The sequence below is a fragment of the Elephantulus edwardii genome, unplaced genomic scaffold (assembly GCF_000299155.1).
Source record: "Elephantulus edwardii isolate Elephantulus edwardi_28Jun2011 unplaced genomic scaffold, EleEdw1.0 scaffold00032, whole genome shotgun sequence".
In the NCBI taxonomy this organism is placed as follows: Eukaryota; Metazoa; Chordata; class Mammalia; order Macroscelidea; family Macroscelididae; genus Elephantulus; species Elephantulus edwardii.
In genome coordinates this window covers 3,224,080-3,235,237 of record NW_006399782.1, presented here as the reverse complement: position 1 = coordinate 3,235,237, position 11,158 = coordinate 3,224,080, and the positions used below count along the sequence as shown (strand labels likewise).

At 44.3% G+C, this 11,158-nt stretch overlaps 1 protein-coding gene across 1 annotated transcript in view; it reads left to right on the top strand.

Annotated features, from left to right (window-relative positions):
* KIAA0226 (KIAA0226 ortholog) overlaps window positions 1-11,158 on the top strand; it is a 118,025-nt gene that overhangs the window by 91,433 nt on the left and 15,434 nt on the right. The window contains exons 7-12 of the mRNA XM_006884205.1: window positions 333-869; window positions 4,650-4,745; window positions 5,315-5,317; window positions 5,476-5,588; window positions 6,470-6,668; window positions 7,162-7,263. Of these exons, the coding sequence (XP_006884267.1) occupies window positions 333-869; window positions 4,650-4,745; window positions 5,315-5,317; window positions 5,476-5,588; window positions 6,470-6,668; window positions 7,162-7,263 (1,050 nt within the window). The remainder of the gene's footprint in view (window positions 1-332; window positions 870-4,649; window positions 4,746-5,314; window positions 5,318-5,475; window positions 5,589-6,469; window positions 6,669-7,161; window positions 7,264-11,158) is intronic.

The window sequence follows — 11,158 nt, the reverse complement described above, 5'->3', positions numbered from 1 at the left end:
CCCCAGATGCCTGTTGGGGCCTGGGTTTCAGCTGTCCACACCAGCAGTGGGCAACGAGCTTAAAGCCTTCAGCTGTCCACACCAGCAGTGGGCAACGAGCTTAAAGCCCCTGATGGCTCTGGGCGCTGACTCTCACCAGTGGCTATGGATGAAGTCACAGGCGATTTTCAGCCAGCGCCTGTTCACTGACATTTTATGGAGGTGACGCCACATGTGACGTGATCATTGGAGTTTGATCTAGTAGCCATGACCCTTACTTTCAGGAGAAGCCCTTCCCATGTACCCCAGGAATTCAGCCTGAATTGCCTCTCCCTATTTTTTATATATCCTAGAGAGAAAATCTGCTTCCTTTTCTTTCTCTGGCCCTTCCTGGAAACCTCAAGAAGGTAGAGAACACATCCCACCAGCGGAGGATCAAGCCGTTCAAGCCTCTCTGGTTCCCATCTCTGCGTTATCCAGGGATTCCCCCTCTTCCCCAGATGGGATGAGCTCCAGTACTCTGACCAGCCCCCAGGAGCCATCCTGGGTCAGCAGCCACAATGAATCCCTGAGCGATGCCAGTGAGGGGCCTGAGTACCTGGCCATTGGCAACTTGGATCCCCGAAGCCGGACTGGCAGCTCTCAGAGTCACAGCAGCAACGCCGAGAGCAGCAGCTCCAATTTGTTCTCTTCCAGCAGCTCCCAGAAGCCAGGTTCTGCTGCTTCTTCTCTAGGGGACCAGGAGGGAGGTGGGCAGAACCAGCTGTCTAGTGTCCTTCGCAGATCCAGCTTTTCAGAAGGGCAGACACTCCCTGGTGTCACAAGTGGAACAAAGAAGAGTCACACTCGCTCGCATTCGGATACCAACATTGTCTCCAGTGGAGCCCCAGGTAATGAGAAGCTCCAGCCTTCACTTTGGGAACTCTGGTGGCCTAGTGCATAGGGAATTGCACTGTGAACCTAAAGGTTAGCAGTTCAAACCCTCTAGCTTCTCTGAGGGAGAAAGATGGGCAGTCTCCTCTGGTGTGATTTACTGCCTCTAAAAACCTCCTAGAGGGTCAGATATGAGTCAGTTCTGCCTTAATGACAATGGGGAGAGCTCTGACTTGGCATGGTGGCCTTTTGAATTGTCAGGAAGAGAAGTTATGTTTCTGATGACATGATGAGCATCCTACTTAAAATGAAAAAGAAATTTGTAATACAGATACTAAAGAAATGTCTGAGAGCATCTCTCTGTTTACTCATTTGTATTTTGCTAACTAATATTTTCAAAGGTTCCTTCCCTAGTTCTTCAGAAAGAAGAACATTTCAAGTTTTAAATGTGTCTCAAACTGAGGGGAGGTACTAATGAGCTTTAAAAAGAATCTCATTAAAATTCCACCTCTTTCTGTGATTTCTTAGAAGTTTTGTCAGGACAGAAGTTAAATATGAGAAGAGCAAGGTGGTATTTGGTTTCCTGAATAAAAGTAAGGGGTCCTGGTGGTGCAAACCTCAAGCAGTTGGCTACTAATTGAAAGGTTGGCTGTTTGCACTCATCCAGTGTCTCCACAGGAATCTGCCCCTGTGAAAACTATAACCTAGAAAACACTGTGGGGCAGTTCTGCTGTTTCAGAGTCACTGTGAGTCAGAATTGGCTTGATGGCGCCTTCCACCAAGGACAGCTATGCCTTACGGGTGGAGTGAGTGTGGGTGACGTGACCCAGTAGGTAGATGGGGCTGACTGCTGCCTCACCAATTCAGGCTGAGAGGTTGTCAGGTAAGGAGGCCCTGGCCAGTGATACTGCCCACAGAAATGCCAAATGCTGGTTCTCACGGGAGCGGTGAGAGCCTTCCCCTGGGCAAGGTGGCTGTCACTGCTTTTGCCCTTCCCTGCCTTATCTTTCCCAGGCTTTTAGTATCCAGCAGGCTTTGGTTGGGCTTGTTGTAGAAGAATCACTGTAGTTGTAAGTAGAACATGGACCTTTGTGCTTACAGAGCGTTCTGAGTGACGAAGTTCCAGAAATAAAAGAGAAAAAGATATACCTCTCCCTAAAAAAAAGTTCTCTCTAGCAAGTCGCTGGAGCTGCCACTGACTAGCAGCTCTTGTCTGAATGAAAACCCTTTGCATTTTCCCTCAAGAATCTGGTTTGACTTACTAGAACTGTTTTGGGGAAAAAATTGTCCCCAACTCAAAGCCTGTCTTTCCAGCAGCTTCCTTAGATGTGAAATGTACTTGGGTTAGAGTCTTGCTTCACATCTCATGCTGCAGGCCTGGAATCTCATGTCCTTTCAGGCCACTGGCCTTTGAGCATGTAAAACTTACTTCTCTGCCAGCATTCTTGAATCCATGTGGCTTCCTGAAACTGCAGCAACCTGCACTGGGAAAGGCAGCGAGCAGAAACCCGTGCAGAGTGGTCAGAGGGAGTGCGGCTCAGGCAAAGCCTTCCATGCATGTCACCCTCCTCCGACACCAGGCTTCCCTCTCGAGAGTTAGGTGCCCGCCTCTGGTGGGTAAAAGACACTTCCCCCCGTCCCCCTCTGTTCTTGTTTGCTTTGTCTGGACTCTTCTCTGTCCCTATCTGTATCTACAGGAGGCCCCAGGAATATCACCATTATAGTTGAAGATCCCATTGCAGGTTTGGGAGCCAGCCACCTATTTTTGTCTTCTGCCTCCTGTTCGTTCTGTTCTGTGACCATCTTGCTTGCTTCAGAGCCTCCTTTTGCATTCTGGTGTGAGGTCAAGTCCAACTCGTTGGTCCTGCTGTGATTGATGCTTAAACCTGTCTGTAAAGCAAGACCAGTAATTTGTACATATTTTCTGCCTACAACTTCCAAATACCAGCTTCAGTCTCCCAGCCGCTTCTGAGAGGTGGAGCACGAATTTTCAATTCTTTTTAACCCAAAGGTGAAACTGGGGCCTGCTGTTTGTGCAAGGCATTAAGGATGAATCAGTGGCAGAACCTTTCTTATAACTGGGCACTTATCATTGGGTTACCTTAATTTCCTTTGGTTAACACCAGAATGTGTGTTCTCCCCTTTCTGTGGTCTTTGATGTAGGTGCATGTATGTTGCACTTCTCTTTCCTGTCATCTGTCTTCTTTCTCCCAGCATCCCCTCCTCCCATTCTAGCCATTGCATCAAATTTTGCTAGTGACATTAAGCCTTTTTATTTGGTTTTCATGGTGGTGGTTAAACTGAGAATTGTGTCCCATTCTGGATACCATAATTCAAGGAAATATTCATACAAGAATACATCTGTAAGATGGAACGGTGGGGGAGCATAAATCCCCTGCCTTTCTGGGAGTGGGTGCAGCCACTGAGTATGTTAGTTTGGAAAAGAGAAGGCCAAAGAGAAAGAAAGTCTTCAGGACTGCTGTTTAGGTGAGCTTTGTTCTGAAAGGAGAAGGTAAGTCTGTCCTTTAGAAGGGCTTTCTCATTATTAAAGGAGGCGAGGAATTATAAGAAGATAGATTTAAAGTAAGTTTCAGGAACCCTCTAAGATACGGAGCTGTCCATCTGAATGGACAGAGGCAGGAGGTAGTGAGCCAGGAAGCAGCTGGGGTTCATGCCATGCACTGAGTTTCACTGGGGGTCTCAGAGGCCCCTCCCAAATTCCACGGTTTCTTGCAGAGACATTGTGGCAACTGCTGGTGTGGCCTCACTTCAGCAGGGAGGAGCAAGACCAGGGCCACCAGAAATCCTTATGGTCCCTGGGGAACACACTGTCTCTTAGTATAGCAGTCTCTTTGAGGGAAGAACAGCTGACGGGTTGGCCCACCCTGCCAGGGGAATGGGTTGGATGAGCCAGTTTATTTGCCCAGAGCATGCTGCTCATTTCTTAGGCACCTCCCTGCTTTTCCACCTGCCCATCCATTTGTAGCAATGGAAAAATTTGTGTCTTCTTTTGGAAAATACAAGTTTCTCTTTTCTAAGAACCCTGGCTACTGCTGTTTCTCTTACTCCCAGCTTTTGCTATTTCCTGAAAACTTCCACCAGGTGCCTCCTGTGTTGCTAGCCTTCTCTTGAAACCTCTCCCTTCTCCACTAATTCTGTGCCCTTGGCCCCCAGGCTGAGCCATTTGGTCTCTTAAGTTACAGCCATTCTCCATCGTCCTTGCTTTCGCAAGCATTGTTTTGGTGCTTCTTTTAACGATATTGCTACATTTTTATTTTGTTATTTTGCCAATTCAGAATTGGGTTCAATTTATAGGTTGGATGTATTTACATTTTCAGTTCCATTACAGGTTATACCTTGTTATTTGTTTGATATAAGAGAGTAAATTTTCTGATGATGTTTTAAAAGCTAGTGTCACAACCAAAAGCTAGTATCAGAGTATCAGAAAAATGTGTTTTAGAAATTGGCTTGTCAAAAGGGTAGAAATTCCCGAGACATTTGGAAAGAAGAAGGAAGAGAATTAAGTTCATGAACCTGGTTCCGTTTGATTGTTTTTCACATTTATGTTGCCCATTCTGGATCGTGTTTCTCTTTCACCTTGGATCACTCTGACTCCCCGTTTCCTTTCCTCCATGTGTTCCTGTACTGTCGGGCTGTTCCCTGTTGATGTGCCACCTCTCTTGTATTCCTGAGGGCATTGGAATGGGAGCAGTTACATGTTGAACTGCTGAAGTTAGGAATGCATTTGTTACTCACCTATGTGTTTGTTTTTACTCCCTGGTGGTCACTGGTACCAGAGTCCTGCAATGATAAGTCCAAGTTAAGAGGGCCCTTGCCCTACTCTGGCCAAAGCAGTGAAGTCAGCACACCCGGCTCACTGTACATGGAGTATGGTAAGTGAGCCTCGTACCAAGGGGCCAGAGCTGCACTTCTGCCTTTTCTGGGCTCTGCCCTTCGACCTGCTAAACTCTGAGCTTCGTGGTTCTTTTCATCTCTGGCTGATACACACGTTCTCACCCTCCCTTTCATCATTTTCAGTCCCTGAGTCAGGCCTCACACTGGTCTGTGGTTTCTCCTGTCCCCCCTCTGACTCAGGGTCCCACCCTCTCTCACACTGTGGTATTAACACCGCATCTGTCTGTTGATCCAAATGGAATTGCTCTGAGTGGATGAGTGACACCTTGAAAAAAGACCTTGGAGTAGCTGGGCTTAGTTACCAGAGGATAATTTCCACACTGAAGTTGTCCAGGGCAGAGAGCCATTTATATTCTTTCCTAACTCTTGGGGGGGGGGGGAACTTTTTTTTCTTTCTTGTTTTTCTTGGAGGCTAGAAGGGAGTGTGTATCATCTTTAAATATAAGTGGTCAAATGAAACCACCTGAAGCTCAGTTCATTCCATGTATTCCACCATTCTCTAAATGAGGTATTTAATGTCCTGGGATTTAAGATTCAGTTTCTTCAGAAGGTAGATTTCCCCCAGCCTCTGTTTCCCTGTTACCTAGGCAGACCTAGCATCTTTAGTAGTAACCACTCCAGACTTCCTGAAGCAGTGCAACTGTTAGCGGCTTGTATTCCAGTACAGAGCTTTTTTACATCTGCAGTTTGTTTTCTCCCACTCACCAGGAGGTCAGTACCTGTGCTCGGGAGAAGGCATGTTCCGACGGCCGTCAGAGGGGCAGTCCCTCATCAGCTACCTCTCTGAGCAGGACTTTGGCAGCTGTGCAGACTTGGAAAAGGTGAGGAACTGAAGGGGCTAATGAGGGGCTCATGAATTGAAAGGATCTGGCCTGAGGGGCTCTGGTGTTACTAGGACCTATGAGGTTTCCTGTACACAGCAGTTACATGAGTTTAGACTACAATAAAGATAAGTTCAACAAGTTCTGTATCAGAAGAAATCTTTAGGAAGCAGTATGTGTTCCTCATTGAATTAAAACAAAACAAAACAAAACAAAACAAAACACTGTTTCTTTGTCTCAGAAGCTATCTTGAGCAGTGAGGCACTGAATCTTGTCTACCTTATTGCTGATAGCCCTTTGACTCTAGACCTGTAGGTAAATACTATTTCTGGAATCACCTTCTCTATTTTGTTCTAAAGCTCGGATATGTAATAAATGTATGCAGCATTTTATAGTTTACAAAACACTCTATTGTTGCTGTTGACCGCTGTCTAGTCGAGCATGACTCATAGTGACCCAATGAACAAAAGGCCTGAAGTCTTTCTCTAACTGCGGACATTTATCAAAGTTCACAGAGTTTCGGAGGCATGTTGTTTAGGAAGTGGATGCCACTCCTGCTTCCAAACTCTACTGTTCGACGTTGTATCTAATGGCTCCTGTGGGAATAACTTCAGGACAGACCTTGATATGAAACCCTGGATTGCTTTGCTTTCATATTTTTACGTCCAAAGTGAGAAAAGAAGGAAAAGGGCCAGCCAGGTGTGAGAGCAAAGGGAATCCAGAACAGGTTTTCTGGCCTTTAGCTTGCCTTGTGTTAGAAATGTGCATTTCTCCCTGGTGTTTTGAATTAAAGCTCTTAGTTTTCCACATTATAACCAGTGAGATGTTTAGTACTCCTGGACCCTCACCATCTCGTGTGGTGTTCTCGTCCCTCCGCCCAGGAGAACGCCCACTTCAGCATTTCCGAGTCCTTGATCGCTGCCATTGAGCTGATGAAGTGCAATATGCTGAGCCAGTGCCTGACGGAGGAGGAGGGGGAAGACAGTGACCAGGAGATCCAGGAACTCAAACAGAAGATCCGGCTCCGCCGTGAGCAGATCAAGAATCTGCACCCTGGATACGGGGAGACGGAGCATGGAAGTAAGCGAGGCCTGTGAGGGCGTGCTCTTCCCCTCGAGTTCAGAGCTTCACTCTGAGGATCACTGCCTCCTGGAATTTCTTTTCATCTTCGTTTGTGATGTTATTACCAAGCCAAGGAATCTTCTGCTGTCAGAAAGAGATTTCTATGCTGTTCTGATTTCCTCCCAACTCCTGCAGACTTGGAATGCTGGATCTTGTCCATTTCTTATCTCAGAAACAACTTCCTTTCAAAATAGATTTCAAAATAGATTTCTGATAAGAGCATGCAGGTCACTGGGCCCAGATTTCCCTCTCAGATAGACATGCTTTCTGTTTACACAAGGCCAGCTTGGGCGGGTAAGCTGACAAGAAAAGCTAGTTTCCACTTCATCTGCCAATATTCTCTTGGCTTCTGTCGGCTAAGGCCATACCAGATTCCTTTAATTTTGACCCCAAAAGGAATAGGAGACCTCGTTTCCTCCTCTTTTACCTTTTCTCCCTCTTCCCATAATAGGCTTTCGAGTCACTTCGAGCAGCTCCCAGTTCAGTTCACGTGATTCCACTCAGTTCTCTGACTCTGGCTCCGCTGATGAGATTGATGAATTGGAAATCCAAGGTAAGAAATAACACTTTGTTACAAAAAGAGCTTTCAGGAGCTGTTTCTTTCAGTTTGAGATCAGGCTGAAAAGGTTCCCCCTCAGGAGGGATCATTATGGGCCGTCATGGAATATTGCTGCCTATTGGAAACCCTTTTAAGATGCAAGCAGAGAAGAACACTGACAGGAGGCAGTCCATGTCGGGTGGGCTTGGCTCTTGACGGTACCCTGATGTTTCTTCGGCACATTGCACCTTTTTTTGGCATCCTCACTCTTAATTCTTCATTCTTGTAACCAAAGACTGGCCTAAATCTACATGAAATAAGAGTCCTTTTTTCTGTGTGTCATAACACAACTCAAATGGTTTTTAAGTTTTCAGAAGGAGCTTTGTATTTTGGTTCTAAGAGAAGAGAACATAAAGGATCGTTAGGGGAGGAGAGGAGGAAAACAATCAAGTTTATAAAGTAGACTCTTACTTTTTGTCCAGCCAGGGCTATCTTGCTTCCCAGAGTCCTAGCCTCTTGTTGGAAGCCTGTATATAGAGAAAGGGAGAGGTTATGATCTGGGAAGATTATTCTGTTCCTTCAGGTTAGTATCTCGTTCCTGCAATCACAGAGATCTTCAAATTCCCAGCAGTGAAGAAATCGTAACACACACACACACACACACACACACACACACACACACACACACACCCAGGGACATAAGTTCTTCCCCACTGGGTAAAACCAAGTTATATTTCCTTAACAGAGGGGAATTGTGTTTAAGTTCTTCCCCTACAGGTAAAACCAAATAATGCTTCCTTAACAGAGGGGAATTGTGTTTGTAATTCTCCTTTGTAACATCATGATGACCAAGTCTTTCATTGCATTAGGCTCTGATTTCCTGTCTTCACCAGTCTGGAGGATGAATTCACCCATGCAGATGTCTACGTTCAGTAGCTGGATTTTTCTTCTATTCAGAAATTCCATTTTTATACATATTTTTTCCAGGTCTCTAGGAAGTGACTGTGTTCTCCTTAACATATTTCCCTTTATACCAATAATAAATAGTCACTTAAAACTCCATTCTCTCTCTGCTCCTTTTTAATTTTGTGATTGACTTGATCTTCCAAGTAGAAGAAAATAAAAAGGTTCTGTCCTCTCTGAGTCAGCAGTCAGAATTTTGTGAGAGTAGTGCTAATTTAGGGGAGCTGTGGTGGCCTAGAGACAAGAAGCCTTGCTGCAATCCTGAAGGCATGCGGTTTGAGGCCACCGGCTGCTCTGTGGGAGGATGAGCAATCTCCTGTGCGATTAACTGCCTCTGAAAACCCACTGAAGGGTCAGCTATGGTCGGTTCTAGGGTGCACAACAATAGTGCTAATTTAAATGCAGAAGCTGCTGCTTTCATCCACCCTGTGAAGCACAGAACCAAGGGATGATGTTCAAGTCTAAAAGGAGTCTCTTCCTGTTGCAAACTTCCAAGCTCAAAGGCCATGCAGAATCAGCCTCACTCTCCAGTCAGGCCTGTGTGGAAATCCTGAAAATGAGAGACCTCAGGGCAGGGATTTGCAACCACTAGATGTGATGATTCTTTGCTGTGAGAGGCTGTGCATTGAAGGATAGTTAACTTCATCCCTGGCCCTTACCCAGTAAAGGCTATTTAGCAGCCACCCCAATAGTGACAACCAGAAAACATGTCCAGACATTGTCACATTAGCCTCAAGGGAGCAAAACCTCCCTGGTTGGGAACCATTACTTGAGCAGATGACCAAGGCTCGGCTGGTTTGGGGAAGTGGCCGTAACTTTCCCAACCTATGATGGGCACCTGCCTGCAGGTACAAGTTCCTAACCCACTTCATCTTTTGGAACAAAGGTAAAATAATTGACCCTGGAGTCCCATGTACAGGACTGCAGTTCTTGCTGGTTTACTTCTCTGACCAAATACTAAAGGGCCTCCTTTTGTAATCATTGTCACACAGATGGTAGCGAAGGATCTAACCTGGCTCACATGTCAAAGAACGGACTCTCAGTGTCCATGGCTTCGATGTTTTCAGGTAGCCTGTGCTGGAAGTGTGGGTGTGCTCGTGTGTGCCTGGGTGTGAATGTTACACCAGCTTTTGTCCATACGTGATTCCTGTTGTGACACCTGCCAGGGTTATGAAGACTGCAGAGTCTGGACAACTAGTAGAGAAGAACAGGACTTTAGCCAGTTAACAAGCCAGGAGCAGTGAGTCTGTTTACTTATTAAGCCAAGAACAATTTCAATACTTTTTTTTCTTCTGGACTTCAGCCAGTTCACAAGCTAGGGACAATTTAGTTACTCATTCTCTTCCTCATGTGACCCAAACAGTTCTCAAAGAGTGTGTGGATCCTTCTCAAAGAGTGTGTGTATCTTTCCCAACAATGATCATTTTAGAGTAAGTGATCAGTGTGGCAGATAGAAGTTGTAGACCATTTAGAAAAGACTGAGCCAACTGAAGAATTCTAATTCAGACCTATAGCTAAGCTGTAAACGCAGACATCAAAAGTAGGATATGGTGGCATGAAGCTTAGTGTCTCTTTAAAGTCATGAATTAGCAGAATCAGTGTTCAGAAAGCTCTTTTCTAGCTAGTTTGTATGCAGTTAGGATTTACCACTGGAAGCATGAACTTTCATGAATACTCTGTAGGCTGTCTATGGGCGGGATAAACAAGAACAAAAGAGCAGTTTCTGCTCAGCAAAATTCAAGAGTTGTTAACAAATAGTTATTAACGTCAGCCACTGAAGTTGAAAACTGATGAAAAATTAGATCACTATTTAAAGAACAGTAATTAGATACCTTTTTCCTCTACACCTGTTTTGATTTATTCTAACCTTGTTCTTCCCCTGGGTGAGAAGTAGTAGTTACCCAGTCAGCCCTTAACTGGTTTCTGATATGTTTATGCTCTCAGTTCTTTGTGCCTACATGTCTTGATTGTCAACCACTTCTCTATCAGAGCATTTCCAATCTGCTTCTCTGTAAAGCATATCTTTCTTTACTTAGTCATCTTAGCACCTTTTCTTCTCCTTTTCATGGACTTTTAATTTTTTCTCCTTTTACCTACTTGTTAAAAATTTTTTATTTTATTAATTCTAATAAACATTTACAGAGATTATGGATTTCCATTCATTCATTGTTGCACTTTTCTCCCTGTCCAGCCTCCCCCCTCCAGTTCGCTCCTCTCTTTGAAAAGTAAAAGAAAAATTCTTTCATTGGTATACAATCTCTGGACTTTTAAAATTTTTATGCACCTGACAGGTTTTATACCAAGAATATAAAAAAGGTTTTCAATTAAAAATTTCTTGTGACCCATGCAATTCCAGCAGTTTTGTTAGTGTTGGAGGGGCAGGTTGTAAAATAATCACAACAAGGATCTCTCAAAAGTAGCAGCTTAAATATTACTTCTTTCTCACACACAAATTCTTACTGAAATATCATTTACAATTAATCTTTTTCTACTCTGACTTGTTTTGTTGTTCTTCATCTGTTTCTGGTTTTTAATCACCTCAAACTCATCACTGGTACAAATTCTTTCTTAAAACATATCGTACTTCTCATTTAACAATCTTCTTGATCATATCCATAACTTCTTTTTTACCATACTAAGTAATTTATGCTATTGAAAAGTTCTTGGGATAATGTTAAGCAGAAGGTCATCAGAATGCATAAAACCCTTGAAAAAAATTAAAAGTATTCAAACTTTTTAAAATTAAATTTTATTCATTTTAATGAACATTTACAGTGATTTTGGGTTTCCATTCATTCATTGTTGCACTATTTTCTCTACCCCCCTCAGTTCGTTCCTCTTTTTTCTCCCCCTTGAAAGTCTGTTTTAATTGTCCAATTGCCACAGTGCTTGTCAAAGCCAATTCTGATTAATCTCCTTTGTCAGTGTGTCCTTTGCCATTCCCTGT